The 16,559-nt window shown below is 39.6% G+C and overlaps 2 protein-coding genes across 4 annotated transcripts in view; one reads left to right on the forward strand and one right to left on the reverse strand.

The window, feature by feature from the left end:
- arrb1 (arrestin, beta 1) overlaps positions 1-11,703 on the forward strand; it is a 41,144-nt gene extending 29,441 nt beyond the window's left edge. For all 3 annotated transcript variants that reach the window (XM_034198802.1, XM_034198804.1, XM_034198803.1), the window contains 6 exons: positions 916-1,053; positions 2,007-2,090; positions 5,578-5,601; positions 5,734-5,804; positions 10,995-11,043; positions 11,544-11,703. In XM_034198802.1, coding sequence (XP_034054693.1) covers positions 916-1,053; positions 2,007-2,090; positions 5,578-5,601; positions 5,734-5,804; positions 10,995-11,043; positions 11,544-11,652 — 475 coding nt within the window. In that variant the 3' untranslated portion in view covers positions 11,653-11,703. The remainder of the gene's footprint in view (positions 1-915; positions 1,054-2,006; positions 2,091-5,577; positions 5,602-5,733; positions 5,805-10,994; positions 11,044-11,543) is intronic.
- A 2,491-nt stretch (positions 11,704-14,194) lies between these two features.
- On the reverse strand, positions 14,195-15,193 carry LOC117534571 (olfactory receptor 52K2-like). The gene has a single exon (XM_034198801.1). It carries the CDS (start codon positions 15,191-15,193, stop codon positions 14,195-14,197), a length of 999 nt encoding a protein of 332 aa, XP_034054692.1.
- Positions 15,194-16,559: the final 1,366 nt, after the last annotated feature.

The following is a 16,559-nucleotide window of genomic DNA, read 5'->3' on the forward strand; positions in this document are numbered from 1 at the left end:
GTCACTTTGTATGTTAAGCAGTAATTTGTACGTTAATCAGTAACTTTGTGCATTAATCAGTAACTTTGTATGTTAATCAGTAACTTTGCGCGTTAATCAGTAACTTTGTACGTTAATCAGTCACTTTGTATGTTAAGCAGTAATTTGTACGTTAATCAGTAACTTTTAACTTTAATCAGTAACTTTGTACGTTAATCAGTAACTTTGGGCGTTAATCAGTAACTTTGTACGTTAATCAGTAACTTTGTACGTTAATCAGTCACTTTGTACGTTAATCAGTAACTTTGCACGTTAATCAGTAATTTGTACGTTAATCAGTAATTTGTACGTTAATCAGTAACTTTGTACGTTAATCAGTCACTTTGTATGTTAAGCAGTAATTTGTACGTTAATCAGTAACTTTGTGCGTTAATCAGTAACTTTGCGCGTTAATCAGTCATTTGTACGTTAATCAGTAACTTTGTGCGTTAATCAGTAACTTTGTACGTTAAGCAATAACTTTGCGCGTTAATCAGTAACTTTGCTCGTTAATCAGTAACTTTGTACGTTAAGCAATAACTTTGCACGTTCATCAGTAACTTTGCACGTTAATCAGTAACTTTGTGCGTTAATCAGTAACTTTGCGCGTTAATCAGTAACTTTGTACGTTAATCAGTAACTTTGTGCGTTAATCAGTAACTTTGTACGTTAATCAGTAACTTTGCATGTTAATCTGGTGATTTTTATGCTAATCTCTCGTTTTCAGTGACTTTGCACCGTATTCTTTGTTTTTAAGTTTTGAAATATTTAATATAAACAAACATACCTTTGATATGTTAAGCACGATGCTCTAATGTTAATTTCCTAACCGGGTTTGTATATTTTAAAGTCAAAAGGATATATCTTTAATGTTATTTTATATTTCTCTGTCCTCAGCAATCTCGTTGCTCCCAGTTCGACGTTCTGCAAAGTTTTCACCCTCACTCCGTTTCTGGCCAGCAACCGGGAGAAGCGAGGCCTGGCTCTGGACGGGAAGCTGAAGCACGAGGACACCAACCTGGCCTCCAGCACACTGTGAGTCAAAACATGATGCCTTCATTGGCCCATGGGACAGGGGAAGACTCTTTAATCAGCTGATTCACAAAATCCTGCAACTGAGTCTGAAGGTATTGTATTGTAAAAAGTGTATATAGTTACAAGAGTAATAATAGAGCGGTGCAGTGATGACGTATTTATGTAGTTCGACCCAGAAGGAAGCTGCTGGTTCCCTCGACAAAAAAACAACGGGATTTCTTCATAGGATTTTGGAATATTGTAAAAAATAAGATCTGTGAAAAACGAACCTGTTTGATAAACGCATGTTTTGTTCAGCCGGATAATCTCCACATGTCTGCCCTACTTTTATAATTTTCTAATCATAAATCTAATGGCCAGAAGCAAAATGCTAACGTTATGCAGCACGACTTCAACGTCACGCCAACTTAAAATCCATATTCAAACATACAGATTCTAAATGGTACGAGTTTAAGCGTTTGTTTTAACAGTTTGCAGGAGGCACTTGCTTGCTTTCAGAACAGGGTGTTTACGTGTTTGGTGCAATGACGTACAACGTCCTCCACGATTTCTGTAGTGCAATCAGCCACTTGGTAACAACCATAGTTTTTCAGACACCTCAACTCTTCAGAAATCCCCAGTGGGGTCACTGCTGATGGATTTAATGTCCTAGAACAAAACGTGATCCGTCTCTTGACTTTGCTTTCCAAAATCCTATGGAGAAATCCCGTTGACTCTAAGACGAGGGAACAGGAAGTGGTAAAATGCTGACTCACTTCCGGGTTTTAGGACTCATTCCTGAACCACTCTATTACGGTAGAAGATAAAGGCCACATGTGAATTTTTTAGATCCAAACAAAAGTGAAAGAAAAAAACAGAATTCTTACTAAATCTGACTTTGTTCTAAATTCTGACTTTACTATACTGACATGCTACTGGCTTCTTATTGGTCCATTTGAATGTGTTTTGCTCAGGTTGAGAGAAGGAGCAAATAAGGAGATCCTCGGCATCATCGTGTCGTACAAAGTCAAAGTGAAGCTGGTCGTGTCTCGAGGCGGGTGAGTGATTTTAACTCATTAACTGATATTATCAGAGGAGACGAAATCGCAGATACAAAAACACAAATGGGCTAAAACACATGTAGAATCATCTTCAGCAACTTGAGAAAACATGCAGCATTTAGAAAACATCTTGTTGTAGCACCGTAGGATCACCAGTTTCTGTTCCTAACTCTTGAGATGATAAAAAGTCAAGAGGGGGTCAAAGCTGTTTTCTGAATCGTATACAACCCCCTTGTTTTCTTACTTGTTGAGCTGGTGTACATTTCAGTTATTTAAAGCTCCAAGGCCAATAACCAATAGTTCAACCCAGTCTCACGGCATTTCGTGTTCACCAACACGATTTTTAATCTATTGATTCGTGTTCACCAACACGATTTGCCCCTTTTTTTCGTGTTGCACAGCACGATTTTAAAAGCAATGTATTTCTACTGCCTGCAGCACGTCTTTTTCTCCGGTCGGGTCGAGGAAGACCGGAAGCTGTGTGGTTCATAAAAACATGTTCTTACTCAATATCAAGCCACAGTTATTGCTTTTATTTGAAATCGTATAATTTCGGACTTTTGTTGCCGTCTGTGAGGAAAATAAATGGGGCTCAGAGCCTCAGGATACTGAAATCTGTATTTTTAAATATTTTTTTCCTTCTAATTCGATATTCTTTTCAAAATAACACACTGTTATTTACTCACCAATAACACACCATTATCCTTGCTTTTATTTATTGGTTTAATTCCATAATCTCGGGCTTTTTTGGCGTCCGTCAGGAACTGAATTTAAAAATAAAATAACCGGAAACAGACATAGGCCTATAAGGGACATTTCGAGCATCATTGCGATTGTCAACATTTCTGAGTTTAGGATGGCCGAAGACACTACACTACCCATAATCCCCAGCTATCGTTTAGGACTACAGTCCCCGTGATTAATCTTCAAACTCTGGGATTGAATGTTGGAGTGGCAGTGCGCCAAGGTTACGCCGAGCGTCAAACAGCTGTTTGAAATGGAACGAAACCACGCCAGACTACCCAAAACTGGAATCGAACGCCCCCCCAGAACTACACATGCTGGCTATTGTGTTTCGCAAAATGTTCTATGGGACGTCTCTACTGAACGTTTTCGTTTTTTCCCACAATTAGAAGTTGCCAGTATTAAACACATTGGTGTTATCAAATGTAAAACATATAATTAATAAATGGGTGAAAATCGCTTGTGTCCATAATGCGCAGCATTAATACCCACATGACAGCTCATTGTTCCTTTGTAATTCTACTCCACTACAATTCAGAGGTTAACCTGGTATTTTTACTCCACTGCATTTATTTGAGTTACTTTGCAGATTCTGATTAATGATGTGAAATATAAACAACCCTTAAATCAGACTTTAGTTACACCTGAGTAAAATTCAGGTAAGGTGATTGTCAAGTGCCAACAATCAGGAGAGATATTTGATAGTTGGTGCTTGAGAAGACTAAACATGTATCTGCAATTGACATGAATGGAAACGAGTAATAAAGTATATTCATTACTCGTTATTCTCTACTAATAGTTCATTAAAGACTGTATATTATGGCTATTTTGCACATCCCTTTCAAGATTTCAAGATTTTCAAAGGTTTATTGACATATCTATACACAACTACGGTGTAGTTATGCAATGAATGAAACACTTGGGTCACAGGTTCCTCAACAGTGCATTACAAGACATCTATCAATATGTGTGTACCTCCACCATTAAACTGTCATATTCTGCACATTTCTTATTCTATCTACATACATAAGAGTATAATTCATATGTATAATATCAGTTAAAATAAGTGCTTCAACATAGTTAACATTGCAGGAAAGCAATATATTAGACGTTAAGTACTTTGTCAGGCTTAATATTTATCTGTAGATAGATACCCCCCAAAGTTTTTTTCTTATTTAAAAGAAGACCTTAATCTGTTATTTAATGTTTAAATAAAGGTTAATTCGTTTGTCTGTTTTGCACCTCCTCCTATTCATATCTTTGTACATTCTGCACTAAACTGTTTTATTGTAGAGATCACTTATAGTATCTTCTTGATTTTTGATTTTTTATATTCTATATTTATACTTTCCCCCTATGAAAGTATGTACTCTTAATATTTTTTTAATCAAATAAAACACAATAATTCAATAACGTGCTTTAACCACTAGGCGGTGCACACAAGGTACACACAGCCATAATAACTTTGTATTATTAGTGTAGGACACTTATGTTTTCGTACAACATCTGAAGATGTGTAGTTTTATTCATGCTTTCACATAATTTTACAGCATATTGCTATACTATTTCAAACTCAGTATTTACATTCTTACATTCAAAGAAAATCAGTAATATCTTTAAAAACTACAGTCCTTTTATATCAGCTGTGCACCGTTATGGTGTAAATATAACCTATCTATGAATTAGATCAAATGTAAAAGTCAGCCGAATTAGTGTTGATACTGCAAGGAGACGTATTGTGTGAAGAGAAATTGAAGATGTTGTTTAATTGTTGAATATATTTATGATCCACGTCAAGTATTCAGTTTCGGCGGCATTTTCTCAGTTTTTCCAAAGGTCTTCTCATCAGGGCTCTATAAATAAAGAACTACGGCAGATCTGTAATATACAATGCAGCCGAACCGTGTATTACAATGCCGTTATGTGAAGACTTTCAAAGAGAAAAGCAAGAGCGCTCGGAATTAAGTATTATTTTATTCTTTTAAAATGTTTTCCGGATTTCATATCATATAAACACCAAATCCCAGCATGCATTGCGGCTAAAACATCCAATAAGCGAGCTTAAAACCATAGCTGAGGATCTTGGGTAATCGCTCGAAATGCCTACGTCTGTTTCTGGTTATTTTTATTTTGAAATTCAGTTCCTGACTGACGCCAAAAAAGCCCGAGATTATGGAATCAAACCAATAAATAAAAGCAAGGATAATTGTGTGTTATTGGTGAGTAAATAACAGTGTGTTATTTTGAAAAGAATATCGAATTAGAAGGAAACAAAGATTTAAAAATACAGATTTCAGTATCCTGAGGCTCTGAGCCATTTATTTTCCTCACAGACGGCAACAAAAGTCCGAAATTATACGATTTCAAATAAAAGCAATAACTGTGGCTTGATATTGAGTAAGAACATGTTTTTATGAACCACACAGCTTCCGGTCTTCCTCGACCCGACCGGAGAAAAAGACATGCTGCAGGCAGTAGAAATACATTGCTTTTAAAATCGTGCTGTGCAACACGAAAAAAAGGGGCAAATCGTGTTGGTGAACACGAATCAATAGATTAAAAATCGTGTTGGTGAACACGAAATGCCGTGAGACTGGGTTGAATAGTTTGGTGATTGAACTGAAAAAAGATATCTATGGCTTTTTATCTACATTTCAGTCCATTTGGTACCGAGATGGCCGTTATTGGCACATCATCAGAAATGAGATGAAACTAAAGCGTTAATGTTTTTTTATTTCAGGCTCCTGGGAGATCTGGCGGCGAGGTAACCTTTCTCATTCTGTCACTGAGATTTACAGAGGGCAGGGATAATAGTCCCAGTAATAGATGTGTGTAATAAAGCTACTGAGGGTTATGGGTGTTTTTATGGCGGTGCTTCTGATGATTTGTGTTTCAGTGACGTCTCTGTGGAGCTGCCGTTTACGTTAATGCACCCGAAGCCGCTAGAGGAGTCGTTCTACAGAGACGGTGAGTTCACTGCACGCTCGTCAATAATGACTCTGTAGGACATTTAATCGGACATTTCCCAGTGTTTACAGCAGAGCCATTACTGTGAACCTGATGCATGGCCTTAAAGCATACTGTATGAAATGTTGTAAACATGTCAGCTTTTATTTGTTAATGCAGTTCAGCTGCGATAATAAGTGTGCATCAAATACACAGACAGTGAAAATGTCCCAATTACAACAGAACTTTATACATTTTATTAATAAATAGTACTTTAATAATTGAACTTATATAGTGCTTGTCAAAAGTGTGACTGCAGTTACATTTTACTTTATTTTTTACAATATATTATTAGTACTTTGACTGCAGTGAAATAAATATGACTTTATTATTTTTATTTATCTGTTTTTATGGCTGGCTTGACACTTCCTAAACACAGTTACATCACTATGGAACTCATCAGCAGGAGAGGACTCTTTAAAGTAGAGACACTACATACTGATATACACCTGAACATCAGCAGGAGAGGACTCTTTAAAAGTAGAGACACTACATACTGATATACACCTGAACATCAGCAGGAGAGGACTCTTTAAAGTAGAGACACTACATACTGATATACACCTGAAAATCAGCAGGAGAGGACTCTTTAAAGTAGAGACACTACATACTGATATACACCAGAACATCAGCAGGAGAGGACTCTTTAAAGTAGAGACACTACATACTGATATACACCTGAACATCAGCAGGAGAGGACTCTTTAAAGTAGAGACACTACATACTGATATACACCTGAACATCAGCAGGAGAGGACTCTTTAAAGTAGAGACACTACATACTGATATACACCTGAACATCAGCAGGAGAGGACTCTTTAAAGTAGAGACACCACATACTGATATACACCTGAACATCAGCAGGAGAGGACTCTTTAAAGTAGAGACACTGCATACTGATATACACCTGAACATCAGCAGGAGAGGACTCTTTAAAGTAGAGACACTACATACTGATATACACCTGAACATCATCAGGAGAGGACTCTTTAAAGTAGAGACACTACATACTGATATACACCTGAACATCAGCAGGAGAGGACTCTTTAAAGTAGAGACACTACATACTGATATACACCAGAACATCAGCAGGAGATGACACTTTAAAGTAGAGACACTACATACTGATATACACCTGAACATCAGCAGGAGAGGACTCTTTAAAGTAGAGACACTACATACTGATATACACCTGAACATCAGCAGGAGAGGACTCTTTAAAGTAGAGACACTACATACTGATATACACCAGAACATCAGCAGGAGAGGACTCTTTAAAGTAGAGACACTACATACTGATATACACCAGAACATCAGCAGGAGAGGACTCTTTAAAGTAGAGACACTACATACTGATATACACCTGAACATCAGCAGGAGAGGACTCTTTAAAGTAGATACACTAAATACTGATATACACCTGAACATCAGCAGGAGAGGACTCTTTAAAGTAGAGACACTACATACTGATATACACCAGAACATCAGCAGGAGAGGACTCTTTAAAGTAGAGACACTACATACTGATATACACCTGAACATCAGCAGGAGAGGACTCTTTAAAGTAGAGACACTACATACTGATATACACCTGAACATCAGCAGGAGAGGACTCTTTAAAGTAGAGACACTACATACTGATATACACCTGACCCTCAGCAGGAGAGGACTCTTTAAAGTAGAGACACTACATACTGATATACACCTGAACATCAGCAGGAGAGGACTCTTTAAAGTAGAGACACTACATACTGATATACACCTGAACATCAGCAGGAGAGGACTCTTTAAAGTAGAGACACTACATACTGATATACACCTGAACATCAGCAGGAGAGGACTCTTTAAAGTAGAGACACCACATACTGATATACACCTGAACATCAGCAGGAGAGGACTCTTTAAAGTAGAGACACTGCATACTGATATACACCTGAACATCAGCAGGAGAGGACTCTTTAAAGTAGAGACACTACATACTGATATACACCTGAACACCAGCAGGAGAGGACTCTTTAAAGTAGAGACACTACATACTGATATACACCTGAACATCAGCAGGAGAGGACTCTTTAAAGTAGAGACACTACATACTGATATACACCTGAAAATCAGCAGGAGAGGACTCTTTAAAGTAGAGACACTACATACTGATATACACCTGAACATCAGCAGGAGAGGACTCTTTAAAGTAGAGACACTACATACTGATATACACCTGAACATCAGCAGGAGAGGACTCTTTAAAGTAGAGACACTACATACTGATATACACCTGAACATCAGCAGGTGAGGACTCTTTAAAGTAGAGACACTACATACTGATATACACCTGCACATCAGCAGGAGAGGACTCTTTAAAGTAGAGACACTACATACTGATATACACCTGACCCTCAGCAGGAGAGGACTCTTTAAAGTAGAGACACTACATACTGATATACACCTGAACATCAGCAGGAGAGGACTCTTTAAAGTAGAGACACTACATACTGATATACACCTGAACATCAGCAGGAGAGGACTCTTTAAAGTAGAGACACTACATACTGATATACACCTGAACATCAGCAGGAGAGGACTCTTTAAAGTAGAGACACCTACATACTGATATACACCTGAACATCAGCAGGAGAGGACTCTTTAAAGTAGAGACACTACATACTGATATACACCTGAACATCAGCAGGAGAGGACTCTTTAAAGTAGAGACACTACATACTGATATACACCTGAAACATCATCAGGAGAGGACTCTTTAAAGTGAGAGACACTACATACTGATATACACCTGAACATCAGCAGGAGAGGACTCTTTAAAGTAGAGACACTACATACTGATATACACCTGAACCTCAGCAGGAGAGGACTCTTTAAAGTAGAGACACTACATACTGATATACACCTGAACATCAGCAGGAGAGGACTCTTTAAAGTAGAGACACTACATACTGATATACACCTGAACATCAGCAGGAGAGGACTCTTTAAAGTAGAGACACTACATACTGATATACACCTGAACATCAGCAGGAGAGGACTCTTTAAAGTAGAGACACCTACATACTGATATACACCTGAACATCAGCAGGAGAGGACTCTTTAAAGTAGAGACACTACATACTGATATACACCTGAACATCAGCAGGAGAGGACTCTTTAAAGTAGAGACACTACATACTGATATACACCTGAACATCAGCAGGAGAGGACTCTTTAAAGTAGAGACACTACATACTGATATACACCTGAACATCAGCAGGAGAGGACTCTTTAAAGTAGAGACACTACATACTGATATACACCTGAACATCAGCAGGAGAGGACTCTTTAAAGTAGAGACACTACATACTGATATACACCTGAACATCAGCAGGAGAGGACTCTTTAAAGTAGAGACACTACATACTGATATACACCTGAACATCAGCAGGAGAGGACTCTTTAAAGTAGAGACACTACATACTGATATACACCATGAACATCAGCAGGAGAGGACTCTTTAAAGTAGAGACACTACATACTGATATACACCTGAAACATCAGCAGGAGAGGACTCTTTAAAGTAGAGACACTACATACTGATATACACCTGAACATCAGCAGGAGAGGGACTCTTTAAAGTAGATACACTAAATACTGATATACACCGAACATCAGCAGGAGAGGACTCTTTAAAGTAGAGACACTACATACTGATATACAACCAGAACATCAGCAGGAGAGGACTCTTTAAAGTAGAGACACTACATACTGATATACACCTGAACATCAGCAGGAGAGGACTCTTTAAAGTAGAGGACACTACATACTGATATACACCTGAACATCAGCAGGAGGATGACTCTTTAAAGTAGAGACCACTACATACTGATATACACCTGAACATCAGCAGGAGAGGGACTCTTTAAAGTAGAGACACTACATACTGATATACACCTTGACCCTCAGCAGGAGAGGACTCTTTAAAGTAGAGACACTACATACTGATATACACCTGAACATCAGCAGGAGAGGACTCTTTAAAGTAGAGACACTAACATACTGACTAACACCTGAACATCAGCAGGAGAGGACTCTTTAAAGTAGAGACACTACATACTGATATACACCTGAACATCAGCAGGAGAGGACTCTTTAAAGTAGAGACACCACATACTGATATACACCTGAACATCAGCAGGAGAGGACTCTTTAAAGTAGAGACACTGCATACTGATATACACCTGAACATCAGCAGGAGAGGACTCTTTAAAGTAGAGACACTACATACTGATATACACCTGAACACCAGCAGGAGAGGACTCTTTAAAGTAGAAGACACTACATACTGATATACACCTGAACATCAGCAGGAGAGGACTCTTTAAAGTAGAGACACTACATACTGATATACACCTGAAAATCAGCAGGAGAGGACTCTTTAAAGTAGAGACACTACATACTGATATACACCTGAACATCAGCAGGAGAGGACTCTTTAAAGTAGAGACACTACATACTGATATACACCTGAACATCAGCAGGAGAGGACTCTTTAAAGTAGAGACACTACATACTGATATACACCTGAACATCAGCAGGTGAGGACTCTTTAAAGTAGAGACACTACATACTGATATACACCTGCACATCAGCAGGAGAGGACTCTTTAAAGTAGAGACACTACATACTGATATACACCTGACCCTCAGCAGGAGAGGACTCTTTAAAGTAGAGACACTACATACTGATATACACCTGAACATCAGCAGGAGAGGACTCTTTAAAGTAGAGACACTACATACTGATATACACCTGAACATCAGCAGGAGAGGACTCTTTAAAGTAGAGACACTACATACTGATATACACCTGAACATCAGCAGGAGAGGACTCTTTAAAGTAGAGACACCACATACTGATATACACCTGAACATCAGCAGGAGAGGACTCTTTAAAGTAGAGACACTACATACTGATATACACCTGAACATCAGCAGGAGAGGACTCTTTAAAGTAGAGACACTACATACTGATATACACCTGAACATCAGCAGGAGAGGACTCTTTAAAGTAGAGACACTACATACTGATATACACCTGAAAATCTGCAGGAGAGGACTCTTTAAAAAATGTGTTTCTGTAAAGGTTTTCTCTCTCCTCTCTGCAGCTCCAGATGAAGCTCCGATCGACACAAACCTGATCCAGTTCGACACAAAGTGAGCTTCCTGTCTGTCTCTCCGTCTGTCTCTCTGTCTGTTTTACAGCAGTACCATATGTACAATTGATTTAATGTGTCAGCACTAAAAGAGGAAAGCTAAAATTGTTATATTATCAAAGTGTTCTCTCAAGGTTCATATGGGGAGACTCAGTTTTGATGAGATGATGATCTTGGGTATGGCGAAGGATTTTTCCGAATTTTCAAGCAGGTCTCATTTAATCAAAGTGGTCCATTTAAAAGAATACAACTCACAGATTAACACAGAGCAACTCCAAGTCTCTTAAGTTAAACGTACAATTTTAACATAGAAACTTTACGTACGCATTTGACATCCAAATTGAAGATACAAACCTAAAGTAAGGTACAAATGTATCGTACAAGTTTAACGTGTACAAATGTATCGTACAACCTGAACGCACAAATGTGATGAGTCTCTGATCTTTGCTTGTTTTGTTATAAACTCACTCACTCCCCCCTTCCCTCCTTCCTCTCCTATAGCGACGATGACATCATCTTCGAAGACTTCGCCCGCCAGCGACTGACCGCCGAAGCGAATGACGACGAAGACGAGGAGCCTGTGGATTCGCCAAAACTGGACGACAGATAGAGCCGCTGTTGTTGTTGTTTGGCTGCTGTTTGTAGAGTCCAGAAAACCGTCCGGAAAACCCTTTAAACGCGATCCCGTCCCGACGTCGTGTCTTCAGACGGAGCAGCTCGGCCGGCCGGGACTCGAACCGGCGGCCGCGGCGTCACGGCGGCCGGTAGCATGCCTCTAATGTCACTTTGTTGTACGTGTTTCCATTAGGGAGCCGCAGGAGTAACGTTGTGTTGAGATTAGTTTCGATGTGTTGTATCAGACGGTCCTCATAGACACTGCCAGTGTTTCCCCACCGAGGAACACCTGAAGAAGAAGCTTCCCAACGAAACGCAACCGAAACTGTCCGAGAGGGAAGTGTGGCCTCGTTTGCATGAAATCCATACTTATTATTATTATTTATTAATATCATGAATAATCAACCTTTATAGAGGAAAGCCCTGAAACAAACAGATCATTAACCTGCATCATTATGAACATCTTCCTCCTTTTCACTCAGCTGAGTCTTTCATCTACCAATATCTCTCACATTCACAAGAGAGAACATTTTTGATATTTCCCTGATATGCAACTACGATGGCCGACAGGTGCAGACGTGCTACAACGGCCCAAACATTTCCATCAGGAGAAACGAGCTGCAGCTTCAGAAAGGGTGCAGATATAAAAATCCAAATGTTCCACACAAAGTGTTTGAGCTTCTTCAGCATTTGGTTTCTGTAGCTTGTAGTAAACGCTGCCATGTCTCCTCAAGCTGCTGAATGTTGGGAATTTGGGTTTCTATTTCTGCATCGTTTCTGAAGCTGCAGCGTGTTTCCCCTGATGGAAGAGATTTGGGCACGTTTGCAACCGTCGGCCTCTGTAGCAACTTGAAAATGAAGAACCATTCATTTTGCTGGGATTTAAGTTATTAATTTACAACAAAAAAAGTGTGGAGAAAAATGGTGTCTCTTTAAATAATCAACCACAGGATAAAGATTAGGATTACAAAATAAAAACACCCAAAACATCCTCATTATTTCGCACATTATTTGAATGGGCTTTATTTTTTAAAGGGCCTGGAGAAAACCTATATATTCCTAAATAAAAAGGATGTTTTTTTGGCATTCTGACCTTTTTCTGAAGCATCAACAAATTATATTTCTGAAAAAATCTGAACATTTTACACTGTAGAGGAAATGTCCGTAAGCACGACTTCAAACACACCTTCTGCACCTTCAGATGTAAATGATCAAATTAAAATGAATGCTGTATTTATCTTTTTATAGTCTGATCCTTGTTTCTACAGCCCAGAGTTAATATGTAACATTTCTGCATTAAAATGTGTAAAAATAACCAACCACAAGTTTTACTTCCAGGTCTAATCTGGACTTTTCTTGAATCCCAAATGTTACATTTTGGATTCGATGTGATTTTTTTTCCACTGAAAACCAGTTTGGTTGTAGCTCCATGCTGGTTCTCTGGGTGCGTTCTAGTCAGGTCTTTACTGGAAACAACTTTATTCCCTTCACCATGAACTGGGATTGCTCGGGTTAATCTCCGACGTTAAGAACCATCCGTAAAAAGTCTTGATTTAGTTTTTGATATTTTAGGTCTAAAAATGTCTGGAATACCATAAAGCCTGAACACAACTGATTTTACAAACATTGATATAGATGTAATATATCTGCAGATTAGTTTTGAGGACCGAAGAATTGTAGTTTCAGTTTTGAGAAACTCGTGCCAACACACCATTTTAAACTTATATTTTTCCCGACAGAGTTGTTTGCCAGACATGATGTGTTAAAGGACCACAAAGGGTTAACAATAATCACAATTTCCATTTTTATCAATTCAACAAGAAATGCCGCTGCTAATTCAACGAGTCCCGACGTTTAATACCCAGAGGTAAAATGCAAGCACACAGCAAACATGAAAGTTCAGACCTACATTTTTTATTTGGCTGTTAAAGAGTCCTGCAGGGAGGTGGTGTTTCTGTGTTGGTCCCTGAAGGCAGCATCTCTCTAGTCCAATGGGATTCCTCCATGTGATTTTGGATTATTGCAGAAAATATGCTCAACGTTTCTGATGATTACACGTTTAGTTCAGCAGGATAATCTCCACATATCAGCACCACTTGATTTCTGAACGTGTCGTACAGTAACATCTCTTCACCTTGTGTTAACCACCTTATTTCTAAAACCAAAAACACATTCAGAAAACCATTGACCTCATTCCCAAAGTTTACTCATCTTAATTTCTCCCAGTCAAACCAACACGGCGGTCCATCAGAAGTTTACTTTGATGTCAATACTATAAATAATAATAATTTAAATATATAGCTCCTTTCAGGGAACCCAAGGTCACTTTACAGGAAAACAGAAGTACAAATAACTCAAATAAACAGTGAGACAAACAGTCAGACAGACAACAACAAATAAACTAGGTGCCGAAAGTTTTTCCGTTCACGGCAGGATGCACCTTCATCGACTTTAAATATCTTCAGAAAACCATTGACCTCATTCCCTACATTTCTCCAGTCAAACACACGGCTGTCCATCAGAAGTTTACTTTGATGTCAAGTTTTACCTTTCCCAGCAGGAGACACCTTCACCTTCATCGACTTGAGTTTCTTCGCTCTGACTTTAAAGATCTTCAGGAATCCGTTCCTGATCTCCTTGGTGCGGACTCCATAGATAATGGGGTTGACGGTGGCCGGCAGCAGGATGTACATCAGACCCATGAAGGTGTGAGCGTCGGGGGGGATGTTGATGCTGGGCGACAGGAAGGAGACGCTGCCCACCAGGTAGAAGCAGGTCATAACCATCAGGTGCGTCCCGCAGGTGTGGAACGCCTTCCAGCGGTCCTCTCCGGACGCCGACGCCCGCAGGACAACGCTCAGGATCTTCACGTAGGAGAAGAAGATAACCGGGGTGTCGACGCCCACGAAACAGATGATAACGGCGAGTCCGGCCGCTCGATTTCTCTCCGTGTCGCCGCACGCTAAGCTAACCAGCGCCATGTGGTCGCAGTAACAGTGGCGGATTGTGTTGGAGTCGCAGAACCACAGAGATCCCGCCAAACCAACCAAAGTCCCCATGACTGAACAGCTGCGAAACAACGCGAACAGAAGCAGTTTGGCGAACACCGAGGCGTTCATGATCTTATTGTAGCGTAGCGGAAAGCAAATGGCCACGTAGCGATCCAGCGCCATGGCTAGAAGAAGCGTGGACTCCAGCGAGGACAGGAAGTGGGTGAAGAACATCTGTGTGAGGCAGCCAGTCAGAGAGATCCGGTCCCAGTTGAACAGAAGGCTGAGTAACGTAGTGGGGAAGATGGTCGTTCCCACCAGGATGTCCACGGCACACAGCGAGGCGATCAGAAGGTACATGGGGCTGTGGAGAGACGCCACGCTGCCGATCACCAGCAGCAAAGCACAGTTTCCAAGGAGCAAAGTTACGTAGCAGCCGATCAGGAGAACCAGAACCAGCAGCCGTTGGTGGTTCTGAAGCGCCGGGAAGCCTCCGAACAGGAAGCTGCTGTGGGACGAGTTCCCGCCCGGCGACGCCTCCAACATGGCGCCCAATCAACCTGAAACACACGTTCAAAAACACAATCAGAATCCCATTATATATATATCCTTTATTTAACCAGGTAAAAGTCTCATTGCGATTCAAATCTATTTTTCAAGAGCGACCTGGCCAAGAGGGCAGCATTTCCTTTCATTTGTATTTGTTCTGTTGGTATGCACAACTTAATGTTCAACAATTATTTACAAAACATGTCTCTATAAACACACCGTACCCGAAAGGAGCAGCCTGTCCTCCTACAAAAAACGACCATATAGGCCAGTTGTTCATGCCCTTATTACGACCCAGAGACACGTTTTAAAGTGTATGTTGTTTATTACACGACCACTAGAGGTGCTCTAGTGGTCGTGTAATAAACAACATGCTCCCGGCCCGTTCATTATAAATGCTCCGGAGGGACGTTTATTCACAAATAACCCTCTCTGGAAAATCCTAAATTGTGGAATAGTTTGGCCATTAAAATGCTTTTTTATTAGATTTCTGGCATGAAGTGTATATTGTACTTTTAGAATCCACGTCCAGTCGATGTGTAGGATCTGTAGTTTGATAGACATTACGAAGATGATTTGAGGTCTCGCCAGGAGAACGTGTATGCAGCTTCCATGTAAAGTTAGCGTCAACCCTCACGGGGTGAAAACAGTTTTTCCGGTCTCGAAGTTTTCATAATAAAACCGGATGTATTCCTCTCACTGTCAAATGATCACACATTGATATCTGCATTACTCATCCACTCATAAGATAAGATATACTTTATTGATCCCAAGTTGGGAAATGTTTTTGTTACAGCAGCATGTACTACTTTGTTCTACTCCACTACAATTGAGAGGTTAACCTGGTATTTTTACTCCACTACATTTATTTTAGTCACTTTGCAGATTCTGATTAATGATGTGAAATATAAACAACCCTTAAATCAGACTTTAGTTACACCTGAGTCAAATTCAGGGGTGTGATTGTACTTTGTCAGACTTCATTTGTATCTGTGGATACCCCCAACGTTTCTTTCTTATTCAAAAGAAGACCTTAACTTAAAGTATTCTTTAATGTTTAAATAAAGCCTTATTAGTTGGTCTGTTTTGCACCTCCTCCTGTTAATATAATTGGACGTCCGGCACTAAACTGTTTCATTCTAGAGTATTACTACAGTATCTTCTTGACATTTTATATTCTATATTTCTATCATTGACCTTCTACTTCCCCCCTATGAAAGCATGTACTCTTAATATGTTTGTCATCAAATATAACATAATTTCAACAAAATAATTCAATAACGTTTTTTAAGTCCCTTTCTATCAGCTGTGCACCGTTATGGTGTAAATATAAATCAATTGGATCAAATATAAAAGTCAGCCG

The sequence above is a fragment of the Gymnodraco acuticeps genome, unplaced genomic scaffold (genome assembly GCF_902827175.1).
Source record: "Gymnodraco acuticeps unplaced genomic scaffold, fGymAcu1.1, whole genome shotgun sequence".
NCBI classification, from domain to species: Eukaryota; Metazoa; Chordata; class Actinopteri; order Perciformes; family Bathydraconidae; genus Gymnodraco; species Gymnodraco acuticeps.